Here is a 16,234-nt window from a genome sequence, read left to right as displayed (position 1 = left end):
AACTCCCTGTTTGCTCCTCCTGTTCACTCGCTCCTGATCATGAGCTCACTAGTTTTGTGGTGCTCTTTATATAGCTGGGTAACTGCAGAACCCACCCTCAACCAACCCAGTTCAGGTGACTCAAGTCAAGTGACTCACTTTAATCAGCAGACTCACCTTAATCATCAGACATGGGAAAAGGATGTAAGACACACACTTGACCCCCCCCCAAAAAAGCCATAACCTTAGCATACTGTAATGTATCCGCCATTACCACGTGCGCGACCGTTGGGCCATGCGGTCAAGCACAAGCCTTTAGCTTCGTTCATTTAGAACAATAGCCAAGCGGATCCTAGCCCGCACCAATCAGAGGGCCATGTCCGCAGCCGAGAGCCTATGAGACTCTCAGCTACTGTAAATAACCTATAGGGTGAATAGGGGCGTGTTTTGGTGGTGGGTTTTCTGGGCATATATACCGGCCTGCGAGCCGGCTGTCCTTGTCTTGTTCCTGATTGAATAAAGTACTCTTGCTGAAATCACTCCACGTTTCTGAGTACTTTTCACATACTGTCCTGCTTACTTCCACAGAAACCACACTGCTTTACTTCCACACAAAATTCTGTGTTTGCTGGCTCCAGTAGTTCAGACGCACAGCTGGCCTGACCATATGGAAAATTAGTTGTCAGATTAGATGAAAATTAATTCCTATGTTCATTTTTTACTTTGTTCATTTTGAATGCCAAATGTATTAAAAAGAGCCAGAATTGTCAAGTGAAGCCATAAAGAATTGTGTCAATTCATCTTCATTTATTAATTCACTTTTAATGGGGACAGTTTATACAATCTGTTGCCATTTATCCAATGAGACCCAGAACATCCTTAAAAGAAGGGTGCATATCTTGCTATCTTAGTTAACTGGTGCTCCTGTATTCATATTGCTGTAGAAGTAAACTCTAAAAATGTGTATTTTATGATTTTAACAGCTCAGCCAGCCTGCCCTCTTGTCCAAAACTAATTGCAAGTGTTATGGGTACTCTAAAAACATAGTTGTTACACTTCTGATTCAGATATTCCTGTGTTTATTTCAGCTATAGCAGAGAAATTTCATTTGAATTTGACCAAAGAAGAAAGTAAGCAACTCATAACAAAATATGATTTTAAGAGTGTTGGCAAATTTGCATACTGTGACTTCTTACAAAGCTGTGTGCTGTTGCTTAAACAACAAGACACATCTCCTCTACAAAGGATTGTAATCCAAAATCCACAAATACAGGTAAACATTCTTTGGACAAATGGAGAAAATTCTTGAAGCCAAACAAAATTATGTCTGTGAGTAGTTTCTAAAGGAAATTATTCAGAATGGTGAAAACTAAGGCTGATTATGAAGAACTATAGGACTATCTCTCTGAACAGGCAACAACATGGCAAATGAAGTTTAGTGTTGGTAAGACGATGCACATTGGAAGAAGAAAAATCCTAACTTTAAGTATATGCTGATAGGGTCTGAATTGGCTGAGATTGAGAATGAACAGAAACATAGAGCTGGCCTAGAGGAAAGTTCCTTCCTGTCCCCAAAGTGGCAATCAGCATTACCTTGGGCATATAAGAAAGGGCCATGATGAGAGCCAAGCACTGACTCATCCCTTCCCACCCTCCCTCTCACAATCTGCCTAAATTCATAGAATCAGCATTGCCGTCAGATGACTATCTAGCCTCTGCTTAATAATCTCCAAATATTTAGGAGCAGGGGTCATTTTGTAGAAAAAGAGGTGCAGGAGCTCATTAGCAGAACTTATTTGCATATGCCACACCTCTGACATCACTGGAAGTGTGTTAGAAGGCAACACCCACCGCTCAGGCTCCACTGGACTGTTTTGGATTGCTAGCTATTGGGGACTAGGGGGAACGTGCAGATCTGTCCTTGCAGAGGAGGGAGAGCTTGCACCTGAATAAAACTTGGTCTTAAAGGTGCCTGTGACGACCTCTTATCTGGGGAGGTCTAGTTTTACTTTAAAAGTTCTTATGGTTTATTTTTCTTTGGGTATTCTGGCTGCCACCAGGGAAATTTAGGCTTTCCCACACCTTTTCTATAATATTTTCCCTCTCTGGGTAGGTATTGTGACCCAGGGTCTGGGCTTTCGAAGGACCATGTGTTTCTTGAGGAATTTCGTTCAGAACTTGTGTCTTAAATAAAAGTAGATTTATTTGATGTTCACACACTCTTCCCTCTTATTGACAGGGATCAGGGCATGTCACTTTGTAACAATCTTTTCCTTAGGCCATATATGGTTACTGTTTCTTTATGCTTTAACTTTTCATAACACACACCAGACTTCTCTCTCTCAGACCTTAAAACGAACAAACTGCTTAACTCTTTTACTAGACAGAACTTATAACAACTGCTTTCACACAGCCCTCTCTGCTGACAGACTCTGTTTAACTGTCTTTTTCCCCTCTCATAACTCTAACAAACACCCTTCAACTGACACTCTTGACTGACATATCTTATCCTCCCTCCCCCTCTCTGTCAATCACCAATCACACCACATCCCTGTCCAGCATTCTACATTATCATCACACAGCCATGCAAACCACTTTTAAAGACACAAACACAAAAAACATGAAATCGTTACAGTGCCACTGGACTGTTTTGAACCGGGGGGCCGGGAGAGCTCTGCAACTTACCTGGCTGCTTCTTGCTCTGACTGAGGGCTGCTGGGAACGGGGTGGGGCTTGTTGCATGTGCCCGCCCCCTGGGCTCTTTACTGCCGGAGCTCCGCTCCTGTGCACTCCTGCAGGAAATGACCCCTGTTTAGGAGTTTTCCCCCTAAAGTTTAGCTGAAAACTTTTAAGATTTCCATCCATTGGTTTTCAATCAACCTTCTAGGACAACAGAAAACAACTCTGCTTCATCCTCTATATGACAGCCCTTCAAATACGTGAAGATGGCTATCAGTCATCTCCTCTCCAGGCTCAACATACCCAGCTCCTTCAACCTTTCCTCATAGGACTTGGTCTCCAGACCACTCACCATTTCTGTTGCCCTCCTCTGGACACATTCCAGCTCGTCAACATCCTTCTTAAACGGCAGTGCCCAAAACTGAAAACAGTACTCCAAGTGAAGTCTAACCAGAGCAGAGTAATTTACACTCGCTACAAGTATAATTGTAATTATCCTCAGGCAAGAAAACAAACATGCCACAGACTTGCAGGTCACTCCCTCAGCTCCCTCACCAGCAATGTTGATCCATATAGGAAGTAGCCATGTCTTTCCTGCACTCCCTTGTTTGCTCCTCCTGTTCACTCACTCCTGATCACAAGCTCACTAGCTTTGCGATGCTATTTATATAGCTGTGTGACTGCAGATCCCACCCCCAAACAACTCATCAGTTGACTCACCTTAATCAGCAGACACTGGAAAAGAGGGCAACTACACACTACACAAAACAAGCCTCAGAAAAAGATGGGGAAATACACACTGCAGAAAACAAGCCTCAACTCACTCAAGGTAGAACTTAACACACCAGAACCAAGCAGCAAAGCATAAATTTTGCATGAGAATCAAACAGCCAAGTCAAACAAACTAAGCACAAGCTACACACTTCGTAGAATCACCTGCTTAATTCCATAGAACACAAACCACTTCCATGGTACCTGCTTTGCTCCCTCACAAAACTCTCTGTTTGTTTGTCCTGTTTGCTCACTCCATATTGAAGTTATAATCTTGGGGTTATAGTAGAAACCTCAATGAAAATGTAGACTCGGTGTGTGGCAGCAGTGAAAAAAGCAAACTTCATGCTGGGGATTATTATGAAAGGTACTGAAAATAAAATAGCCCATATTGTAATGATTTGGTATAGAGCAGCAGTGAGGCCTCATTTGGAATACTGTGTATAGTTCTTGTTGACATATCTCAAAAAGGGTATTGTAAACAGTGTTCCCTCTAAGCTGAGTTAGTGTGAGCTAGTTCACAGTTTTTTAGCCTCCGGCTCACACATTTTGTCTCAGTTCAGGAAGGATGGCTCCAGAGCAAACTAATTTATGCAGTAGCCACATCACCCACTCACAACTTTAATGCGAGCAGCTCACAAAGTAGTATTTTTGCTCACAAGACTCCACAGCTTAGAGGGAACATTGATTGTAAAGCCAGAAAAATTACAGAAGAGGGCAACCAAGATGCTGGAGCATCTTTCTCATAGGAACAGCTGAAGAGTCTGGGCATTTACAAGGCTAGAAAAAAGCAGCTAAGAGGAGATGATAGAAATTTATAAAATTATGCATTGGATGGAGAAAATGGATCGAGAGCTCCTTTTCTCCCTTTTCAATAACACTAGAACTCATGGGAACTGATGAGCAATAGGTTCAGGACAGGCAAAAGGAAATGCTTCTTTACTTAATGTGTAATTAAATTGTGGAATTTGCTGCTATTGGATGTAGTGATGTCCACAAGCACAGATCTTGTTGGACAGATTCATGGAGGAAAGATCCATCAGTGTTGGAGGAAAGATCTCTCTATGGCTACTAGCCATGGTTACTAAAGGGAACCTCCACTTTCAGAAGGAGCAAACCTCTGAAACTCAGTGCTGGGAGAAAGGCCTACGTCTCTGTGCTCTGTTCATTGACACTCTAGGGCAGCTGGTTGGCATTGTGTTAAACAGTGTACTGGACTAGATGGATCACTGGTCTGATCCAGCAGGTTTCTTCTTATGTTCTTATGAGATAGATGTGCGCACAGGACAATTTTGACCCTGAAACATCACTGTTAAACTCTTCCCTAATGAAATGAAATGAAAAAACCCAAATTGTTTCAGCCATCCAAAGACCACAAATGGTGTTTATGCATAATAAATGCTTTATGATTTGTTCCACAGTCTCTCATGATTGTCTTTCTCTTGTGAGAGTTCTAGACTGCAATTAACTTTCCCAAGAGTAAGTCCAATTGAATAACATAGGGTTTACTTCCAAGTAAACCAGCATGGTGTAGTGGTTAGAATATTCTACTAGGATTCAAACTAATGGAAATGCATGTGTAAACTGAAAAATTTACTCCAAAAAAAGCCATCATCAGATCCGGCTGAATTAGCTAACTACTGGCCGGTATCCAATTTGGGCAAAACTAATAGAGAAGGTGGTGGCGAATTGATTGCAGGGTTTTTTGGATGACACCTCCATATTAGATCCCTTCCAGTCCAGCTTTTGACCAGGCCATGGGACAGAGATGGTCCTGGTTGCCCTCACAGATGATCTCTGGAGGCATATGGATCGAGGCGGTATGGCAGTGTTGATGTTGTTGGACCTGTCGGCGGCGTTCAATATGGTCGACCATCAACTACTGATCCACTGCCTCGCTGATTCTGGGATTCAGGAGTTTGCCTTGCAGTGGCTATCCTCATTCCTCCAGGGTTGGGGGCAAAGGGCGGCTGCTGGGGAACAGCTGTCCAGAAGGCACCTGCTAACTTGTGGAGTGTCCCAAGGAGCAGTGCTTTCCACAATGCTGTTCAACATCTATTTGCGCCCCCTTGCCTAGATTGCCCGGAGTCATGGACTGGGCTGTCACCAATATGCTGATGACACCCAGCTCTATCTGCTGTTGGACAGCCAGTCAGACTCTAGTCCGGGAGATCTGGACATGGCGCTGAAAGCTGTGGCTGGTTTGCTTAGACTGAGTCGACTGAAACGGAATCCGACGAAGACGGAGGTCGTGTGCCTGAGTCAGAGCACGCCAAGGTTAGGGATCCCTCTCCCAACCTTCAATGGGGCTCCGTTGGTGCCAGCGCTGGAGGTTAGGAGTTTGGGAGTACTCCCGGACACCTCCTTAATGATGGAGGCCCAGGTAGCAGCCACTGCGAAGTCTGCCTTTTACCACCTATGGCTGATTAGGCAACTGGTTCCCTTCCTTGAACACAATGTCCTGGCAACAGTGATCTACACAATGGTCACCTCAAGATTGGATTACTGCAATGCTCTCTACATGGGGCTGCCCTTGTCCCAAATCTGGAATGCAGCAACAAGGCTGTTGCTGTGTCTTCCTGTGCGGGAACACATCAAGCCCGCCCTAAAAGCACTGCACTGCCTGCCTATAGCATACTGGGTCCGGTTCAAGGTGCAGGTTCTTACCTTTAAAGCTCTAGATGGTTGGGGACCTACTTACCTTGGGGACTGCCTTTCTCCACATGTGCCCAGAGAGCACTAAGATCGGGATCCCAAAATTGCCTGACTCTCCTGGGCCCTAAAGAGGCCAGGCTGGCCACACCGAGGGCCAGGGTCTTTTCTGTGGCGGCCCCTCACTGGTGGAATGAGCTCCCGGATGACATCAGGGCCCTGCGGGACCTCTTGCAGTTCCGCAGGGCCTGTAAAATGGAGCTCTTCTGCCAGGCTTTCAAGTAGGGTGCTGCCTTAACAACATGGCCCTGGCCCTAACACCAACACTACCACCAACCGGATGATTAACAACCTGGCAGGAGCCTGGAGGCGGCCATCCAAATGACAGAATGTCACCATCTTTTAGTATAGTTAGGTGCTGCATAACTATGGTCTTATATTAACCTAACGTAACTTTAACTTAATTTTGTTTTAGTATATTTGGAGTTTTAATGTATACATTTATATGTATGTTGTTAGCCGCCCGGAGCCCACCACGGCGGGGAGGGCAGGATATAAATTCAATAATAAATAAATAAATAAATTTCCCGAATATTACAGATCTTATTACAGATTGTACAAACTTCCTATCTATAGTTATAGATATTAAATTGTCTCTGCATCTCATTTCAGCTCCTCATTGAACACCAACCTCTCATTACAGATTTGCTTTTAGATAACTTACGATCTTTCTCTGCTGTTTTTAAAGCCTGTTTTGTATTTTAATGGATTAGATTTGAAAGCTGCCATGATTTTAAAAAAATTGTATCAGTCAAATGAAGATAAAACTTTCTGACAACTAAGCATATATTCAGTATATGCATGTATATCTCTTTATTAATCCAGATACCCCTCAAAAATTCATAAACAGCCTGTAATGAATTCCAGCTACTTTAGAGTTGCTGCCTCCCTTCTATCCTTAACTATTGGAATAAATAGCCATTGATAGAGTTAAACTTCAATAACTGTTTTCTTTTTTAAAAAACAATCTGAAAGGGGCACTGTCAGACTTCTGTCAGTGAGTTCCATACCTTAATTATACATACAAAATAGCTCACTTCTTTGCCACCTTCTGCCCTTTGTTTTTAATGATAGCTTGATGGGCAGAGATTACTATCTGATAAACCTTCTTTTCAGAACTGGACAGCCTCCACCTGGATAGTCAAGCTGATAATCAGTCATGTCACAGGCCAGCTGGCAATTGTAATTATATAAAGAAATATTTTCTTTTCCAAGTCCTGAATACATATGTATTTCCCTGTGATAGCTTTAGGGTGTGATTTAAGTGTCTTGATGTATTAATTGAGAACAATTTCCCCAATCTTTGTAAGAAATCCACTGGACCACAAACACCAACATTTTTCAATGCAATGATGAGGATTCAGCCCCAGATCCTGCACTGCTGGAGGCCAATGAGACGAACTTTTAAGATGTATGACACAAGTGGGAATGGACTCCTCAGCATTCAGGATTTCAGACAGGTAATTGACTTTTTAGTGGCCTTTCATTTTAATTGTGTTCGGTCTAGCCCTAAACATCTGAAGACGTGAGCAGTGACTCATGAAAGCTCATATCCTGCCATGTATTTGTTAGTCTTTAAAGCGCTACTGGACTCTTGCTCTTTTCTAGCCCTAAACGGTTTATTTCAGGGACTCCTGCTCCCATAGGACCCTTCCCATATGCTCAACTAATCACATGGGGCGCAATGCTTTGGGCTGCTGGGGCCCAGAAGGTAGCTAGAAAAAGCAGAGCTTCTTGCAAGTGGCTCCCTCACTTAGCATTTCCACTGAGGGAAGCCGAGAAAGCTAGGAGGCATGTAAAAACACTTTGATTCCATAAAACCTTCAATGGGGTCTGGCCAATTTCTTATTTTCTTGTTGGACATCAAGTTTACTTGCTTGACTGAAGGATTTAATTCGATGTTTTAAATGTTAGTATATGTTGTTGTTGTTGTTGTGGGCCACGGTGGCTCAGAGATTAAGATACTGAGCTGCAGACTGAAAGGTCTGTAGCTCAGCAGTTCAAGACCCTAGTGCCACATGATGGAGTGAACTCCCATCTCTGGCCCCAGCTCCTGCCAACCTAGCAGTTCAAAAGCAAGAAATTGCAAGTAGATAAATAGGGACCACCTCGGTGGGAAGGTAACAGCGTTCCATGTGCCTCGGCATTTAGTCATACCAACCACATGACCATGGAAATGTCTTCGGACAGTGCTGGCTCTTCAGCTTGGAAACAGAAATGAGCACCACCCCCTAGAGTCGGATTTGACTGGCTTTCGAGCAAGGGAAACCTTTTATATGTTGTTCTATAAGCCATCTTAGAAATGTTCAGAACAAAGTTGGTGTGATGGACAGGCTAAGTCCCACCTCTCCCTAACAGCAACCAATGAGAGCTGACAGAATGTTGGTGAGAGACTGACAGTTAAAAAGCTGTTCTGTTAAAAAGAGAGTTAGAACTGGCTGGTCAAGGAGCCAGAAGCATAAGCCAGTGAGTGGCAAAAAACCAGCCTGATGCTGGCTGGGAGAAAGAGTATCACTTGCCCCAGCCTGAGAGTTCCTATCTATACCTTGTGGCTAATAGCCTCTGATGGACTTCTGTTCCATATGCTTATCTAATTCCATGCTGAAGCTGTCCATGCTTGTAGCTGCAGCCACCTCCTGTGGCAGTGAATTCCATGTGTTAATCACTCTTTGGGTGAAGAAGTACTTCCTTTTATCTGTTCTAGCCCGACGGCTCAGAAATTTCATTGAGTGCCCGAAAGTTCTTATATTGTGAGAAAGGGAGAAAAGTACGTCTTTCTCAACCTGCTCTATCCCATGCATAATCTTGTAAACTTCAATCATGTCACCCCTCAGCTGTTGTTTCTCAAAGCTAAAGAGCCCCAAGCTTTTTAACCTTTCTTCATAGGGAAAGTGTTCCAACCCTTGTATCATTCTAGTTGCCCTTTTCTGCACTTTTAATGAAAGATTACATATTTTTCTCAGGAGATCCACAAGTTCACATTTGAATTCTTTCAGAACTCTTGGATGTATGCCATCCGGGCCTGGTGATTTATCAGTTTTTAAGTTGTCTATCAGTCATAGGACCTCCTCTCTCATCACCTCAATCTGACTCAGGTCTTTCAACACCTCTCCCATAATCAGTGGTTCTCAGCTTCCACAGTGAAGACAGAGGCAAAAAATGTATCCAGCTTCTCAGCCATTTCCCTTTCATCCTTCAGTACTCCTTTTACCCCTTGGTAATCCAAGGGCCCCACTGCCTCCCTGGCTGGTTTCCTGCTTCTAATGTATTTGAAGAAAGTTTTATTGTTGGTCTTTATGTTTTTTGCTATATGCTCCTCATATTCCCTTTTTGCCTGCCTGATCACAGGCTTGCATTTTATTTGCCACAGCCTGTGTTCCCTTTTATCAACCTCACTGAGACTAGCTTTCCACCGCTTAAAGGAATCCTTCTTACCTTTTACAGCTTCCATTACTTTGTTAACTATACGGGATTTTTTCTATAACTATTGGTGCCTTTCCTAACCTGCGGTATATTTTTTTTCCTGAGCTTCTAGGATTGTAGTTTTAAATAGTCTCCAAGCTTCACCAATGGTTTTGACCCTTTCTACTTTTCCTTTCAGTTTCTTCCTCACATGTCCCCTCAGATCAGAGAAGTTACCCCTTTTAAAGTTAAAAGTGGTTGTGTCAGTCTTTTTGGGCAACTCCCTATTTATACAAATGTTGAACTCAATAACATTATGGTCACTATTCCCAAGTGGTGCAATCACTTTTACATCCCTAGCTTAAGCTGGTTTGTCTTGGATTCTCTGATTTGACATTTGTTATGTAGGGATTGCTACATTAGCCAGCAGTTCTGGTGGAATCCTCTGGTTTGATATTGGTTCTGTTGGGCTTGCTGGTTCTGTATGCTGGTTCTGTATTGGAGGCTTTTGACTAATGGTTGCTCTTGTATTTGCTAGCGGCCTCTTTACCTTGGAAAAAGCACATCATTTTCCCCCATAGGAAACAATGCAGACTGGCAGGATGGCTTGTTCAGGAGCTTGGGGTATTGGACCCTTGATCCAATTCACTTGAAACTTGGGGGAGTCTTTAGTGGACAGGCTAGGATCCCTAGCCTAATAAACATAATAAGGATCCCTGCAAATTTCAGCACCCCCTGGAAAGAGGGAAGAATGGACCCCAAAAATTCAGAATTCAGAAAGAAAGGGAAAAAAATCTGAATTCCAAACTGATACTGGGGACCTAAGTAGTCCAGAATACCGGCATGGATACCCTTCCTGAAATCCAAAGGTGAAAATTTCTTAATGTTTTTCAGGTCTATATCCCTAATCGCTACATGACAAGCTGCCCTAACAAATTTCTATGCTGCTGTTAGAAGGAACCCTGCCCTTCTCTGCCTCTGATCAGAGGTCATTTCGGGGGGGAACGCGGGGGAACGCAGTTCCCCCGGGTGAGGTGCAGGGGGCGGGGCACATGACGAAGCCCCGCCCCCTGCTTCCGGCCGCCCCACTTCCAGCCCTCATTCAGCCAGGAGGAGAAAGGAGAAGAGGGAGGGTAAGTTGCTTCCTCCCTGCCTCTACCCACCCCTGCCTGCCTGGGGCCAGGGAGGGCCTTGGCAGGGCTTCCTCGCACTCCCGCTGGCCTTGCAGGTCCACCGCCGGGCCCCTGATGTCAGGGGGTGTGGCATATGCTAATGAGCTATGCTAATGAGTTCCCCAGCTCTTTTTCTATGAAATGACCCCTGCCTCTGATAAACCAGAACATCCACTGTGAAATTAGCGCTACTACAGCGAAATCAAAACAGTATTATAATCAAAATACATATTGTAATAATTATTTCTAATATTCTCAATATAGTAATCAATATGATAATTAGTCCAGTGTCAGTGAAACATACAAAAAACCTTGCAAGGGAAAAAGTCAAAGAACAATATTTTAGGGTCAAATTAATCACTATCTGCATAGTGTCCAAGACTCCAAAGTACAAATGAGACGTAGCTTCTAGTTGACTTTCACATTTCGGTGGTTAGGTCCCTACTTCAGTGAAGGAAACTGGCAGAATATCTACAAAGAATCACAAACTAGTGTCACCAATAGTTTCTCATACTTTATGAAAATATGTAAGAAAGGTCATACGTTAACGTTTATAGTATAGCAGTTATGTGTTAACATGAAAAAACTCACCAGACTCAGTCCCCTGCCTCATTTACAAAATTGAATACATTTACTACATGGTGATGGATACATGGCTAGGGGAGCTGGAGTGGGCTGTGATACAAAAACCCAGCCCAACAACCCATGCCACAATAAAATACAAATTTACCAGTTATCATGGAATCAAATCTCAGTCTCAATGTGTTCAGATAACACAGGAGTAAGGAATCTATCCTTTGATTCCAGACTTGGCAATAAATTACTTGGGAATTTTCTTCTTTTTCCACTGAATAATCATTCCACTTACTTTTATCCTTAATAATAATACCCATGCATATTGACACTAATAATTACAGTGTTATAGGTTAAATAATGTTTTCCAACTACTCTTATTTCTGAAATCAGAAAGAATTTCACAAAACAAATCCTATGCTTCCTTAGGTTCAGTTGGCTCTTGTGCTGATTTAAATAAATGTTCATACCATTTCTACAAATATTCAACAATAATAAAACTTCAAATAATATTTTCAAACCCACGAACTAGTAAAGATAAAGAAATGTTCATAAATTGTCCCCCCTTTTTCTTGTCTAGTTCTGTGTAGAAGAAGGAAGCTAAAGAAATATTCTAAATTCAGCAATGTCATAGACAGTTTGTAGATCTATGTAACAAAACGTGCAGTTCCCATAGTCCAAAAAATCAGCAGAACACATACACAAAATTTAAAAACAAAAATAGGCAAAATTCAGATAAGCAAAGTTCTTCTTAAATATATGGTTCAATTATCTGCACTGCATCTTGGAATCTCTGCTTTGTCACATTTAGTTTTCAGAGGGGATTCAGGTCAGCTGGATTTCCACCCACCCACCCCCGGCAAAGTTCTGGAACGATTAGCCTTCAGAAACAAATACACTGTTTTCCACATTCCTCTACTCCTGCCCTCACCCAGGGATTTGGACTTGTTAAATAGTGGGTTCTAAGCATAGAGGACTGGACTACGACATGCTGAACAGGTCACATTTATTGCATAACACACACAAGACAAAAACTGGCTGGCAGTGGCCAACTATATACACCCACCCCAGACACACCCCTAGTTTCATTGCTGAGTTTGAATCTCCCGCCAAAGTTCCTATAGGTGCACTAAAGGTGGCCCAGGATCCTTGGCCCCTATTGTTTGTGGAGCCAAGCTAGGGATTATGCACGCAGACCCCTAGTGGCGGTCCACAGACACAACACACACCCCTCCATAGTTCAAAAGCAGCCTAAGTGATATAGTAAACTGCCAAGCACATAAAAGAACAGACAGGTCATTTCACTTGTGGTCATTACTGGAAAAAGATGGTTTACCTACAGCGTTTATGATCCCAGATACAGTTGCCAGCTCTGGGTTGGGAAATACCTGGAGATTTTGGGGGTGGAGCCTGGAAAGAGCGCGTTGAAAGAGTGCGGTTTGGAGAGGGGAGGGACCTCAGTGTGGTATAATTCCATAGAGTCCACCGTCCAAATTAGCCATTTTCTCCAGGGGAACTGATATTTCGATCTTTGTAGTCTGGAGATCAGTTGTAAAAGCACGAAGCCTCCAGGCCCCACCTTGAGATTGTCAACCCTAATCCCAGACCTGGCATACTTTTCTCCTTGCTTGTTAAATTAAAAACAGCAGACCACGTGTAAATAGTGTTTCATAAAAGTGATAAAACTTGAAAACTGGAAAGTATGCCCTTACTTGAGTTAAGTCTGGTATGCAATTCCAGCAGCATTGGAGGGAGAGAGAACGTTGGGCCCACTGACTTCTTCTCTAGGAGACTGGCCTAAAGGAAGGATTGTAGCAAATGTTGATGGAGGAGGAGAAGGACGCGTGCGGCTTGCACCCCCATTCCACTGGCTGGCTCCACACTCAACACACACACTGATCACAGCGCCGTCCACAGCAGGCCCAGGAGGAGCGCCAGGCTGTAGATTCCGAAGAGGAGAAGGACACATGCAGCCTCCCTCACACATCTCCACCCCCCACCTCCATGCATCCCCCAGGACTCACACACTCTTTGCACACACACACATGACAGCTGTGTTAATGGAGACTCCCCCTTGGCAGCTGCAAAAGGGGAGAAGCAGGACACGTGCAGCCTCCCCCCTCCCACCACTCCATGCATCCCCCTGGCTCACTGTTTCTCTCTCTCATAGACACACACGCGTGTGCGCGACAGTGGCGGCAGTTCTTGCGGGGGATGATGGGGGAAAGAGGCAAATAACGGGAGCAGTGTCTCCCTGCCCGAGGCTGGCAAATGTAATCGAAGGGTAGCGTTTTGGGAAGGCTGGCACCTAGGAGCCTGGGACAAAAAAGGGGGCTGTCCTTGCTAAGATAGTAGCATGCCAGTGTGCAAGGAGGTCCCAGGCAGCATAAAGTGAAGGGCATCCCCCCCTATTTCTTATTAGATGGTTCCTGTATGTCCCTGGCTCATGATAATTGGGTGGGAGGGAGCATGGGAAGATATACTGGATGGGGGATAGACTTCTGGGTAGCTGGTGGACCGTAAGTTAAATATGAGCAGCCAGTGTGATGCAGTGACAAAAATGGCTAATGCGATCTTGGGGTGTATCAACAAAGCATAACATCCAAATCACAAGATGTCATAGTTCTGCTGTACACTGCATTGTTCAGGCTGCATCTGGAGTATTGTGTGCAGTTCTGGAGGCTCCACTTCAAAAAGGATGTGGACAGAATGGAGCGGGTGCAAAGGAGAGTGATGAGGATGATCAGGGGCCTGGAGACCAAGCCCTGTGAGGAAAGGCTGAGGGACTTGGGAATGTTTAGTCTGGAGAAGAGGAGGTTGAGGGGGGACATAGTTGCTCTCTTGAAGTATTTGAAGGGCTGTCACTTAGAGGAGGGCAGGGAGCTGTTCTTGTTGGCAACAGAGGAGAGGACTCGAGATAATGGGCTTAAGTAAAGGGCAGGAAGGTACCAGCTGGATGTTAGGAAAAAACTTTCTTACAGTAAGAATTGTGCAACAGTGGAATCAGCGGCCTAGGGAGGTGGTGAGCTCCTTCACTGGCAGACTTTAAGCAGCAGCTGGACAAACACTTGTCAGGAATGCTCTAGGCTGATCCTGCATTGAGCAGCGGTTAGACTAGACGGCCTGTATGTCCCCTTCCAACTCTGTGATTCTATGATTCTATGAATGAGTACTTCCCTAGGGAAAGCTTTCCATAAAGAGCAGCTGCAGTCCAGAAGGTTCAGCTCCTTGCTCCCATCTACCCTGGTGCTTCTCTGACTGGGCTTAGCTGCCTAAGCAGGATCCTCTATGTTATCTGTGTTTTCTAGTGACAGTCACTCCTGTGTTTGTATATGTTCTTCATAGACATGTCCCTGCAGCTGTCTTTTCATCTATTTGCCCCCCCCCCCATCTGAAGATGTGGGTGAACCATTACCTGAGTTATTTTTACTTTTTCAGAGTGGCTACAAATGCCTTAAGGAGGACTGTGGCTTGAAAACCAGAATTAAATATAGTGTATGCAACATGCTTAAGGGGAACTTAAGCTTGTTTAAAATGAAAAACTGACCTTAAGCGTTCAAATCAAGCTGTCAGCCACTCTCTAAAAGTGCAGTCTTCTTGGATGGGACCAAGGAGCCACTCAGGGGTAGAACTGCATGCAATGATTGATGTGGGTCATGCAAATAGGACTAACTTCACATGCTTTCAATGTGCTTTTGCAGCTGGATTTCCTCTGTGAAACAGGAAAATCTACTTGCAAACAATTGCTAAAGTGCATTGAAAGTACGTTATCCAATGTGTGTGAAATTAGCTGAAGTTCCCTCAAGCAAACTTTTAAAGCTTACAAGTGGGAAAGTGGAGAAAGGTGTGTCTGTGTGAGTGATGGGAGGCGAGAGGGGGTGGCTCTTAGCAGGTAGTGTGGGAACCATAGAACCATGTTGCTCTGTTGGGAACACTGAGAAAAGTAACTTCAAATGTTACATAAGTCTTAGGAGCAAAATGAGGTACTTTGTCTTCAACCAAGAGTATGGATTCCCTATTGTTTTCCTACTGCAGACTTTCCCAGGTAGCTCCTAATTAAAAATAAGCTGTGTTTTTGTGTGTGTGTGTGTGTTCTGCAGGTACTCCGAAAGTATAGCATCAATCTGTCTGAAGAGGAGTTTTTTCACATCTTGGAATATTATGACAAAGTATTGACTTCCAAAATCTCCTACAATGAATTCCTCAGAGCATTTCTGCAGTAGAAGAAGGAGAGCTATCTCCGGTCTTGAGAGATCTGTAGACAAGAGCAACGTGATTACCAAAATACATCTCTTCATTTCAATCAAATAAAACTATATAAATTCAATCTCTTGATTAAACAGTTCATCAGGAATCTTATGAAGCCAACACAGGGAGAACTGTGGTGGGGATTAGTGAAATGCTTCAGTTGTTGGGGCTGTTAATTTTTAGATAATCCATTTAACTGCTGGGAAAACTGAAAACAATGAAAATTGTTGCAGTGATGGTTTAGGGACTCTTAATTGGCATTTTAAAAATAATAGCTTTAGTTTCTTTAAATTAGAATGTTTTAAGAAAATGAATTCTAAAAGGCACACCATTCAACAGTTTTTGCCCTAATTTTCCAGTTGATAGCCAGTACCATTATTCCATATTAGGAAACTGGATGTTTCAGAATTCATCTGCTACAATAAGCACAGAATAAGGTGTGTTTAGCCCTATTGAACTGATGGTCTGCATCAGGAAATGTACTATCCAAGATCCAACCAAAATATACCCCCTTCATATCAGAAACTCTGGGTGTGTAAAGTGCTGTCAAATTGCAGCTGTCTTATGGCATCCCCAGCAAGGGGGCTTTCAAGGCAAGTGAGAAGCAGAGGTGGGTTGCCATTGCTTTCCTCTGAAGACTCTTCCTTGGTGGACTGGTCTCCCTTCCAAGTACCAGCCCTGCTTAGCTTCCGAGATCT

General features: G+C 43.7%; 1 protein-coding gene across 1 annotated transcript in view; it reads left to right on the top strand.

The window, feature by feature from the left end:
* The window catches only part of EFCAB6 (EF-hand calcium binding domain 6), a 111,593-nt gene extending 96,082 nt beyond the window's left edge, over window positions 1-15,511 (top strand). The window contains exons 9-11 of the mRNA XM_015408372.1: window positions 1,068-1,252; window positions 7,452-7,601; window positions 15,389-15,511. Of these exons, the coding sequence (XP_015263858.1) occupies window positions 1,068-1,252; window positions 7,452-7,601; window positions 15,389-15,511 (458 nt within the window). The remainder of the gene's footprint in view (window positions 1-1,067; window positions 1,253-7,451; window positions 7,602-15,388) is intronic.
* Window positions 15,512-16,234: the final 723 nt, after the last annotated feature.

Source organism: Gekko japonicus, unplaced genomic scaffold (assembly GCF_001447785.1).
Source record: "Gekko japonicus isolate JY-2015 unplaced genomic scaffold, Gekko_japonicus_V1.1 scaffold532, whole genome shotgun sequence".
NCBI classification, from domain to species: domain Eukaryota; kingdom Metazoa; phylum Chordata; class Lepidosauria; order Squamata; family Gekkonidae; genus Gekko; species Gekko japonicus.
This window is presented reverse-complemented; position numbering and strand designations above follow the sequence as displayed.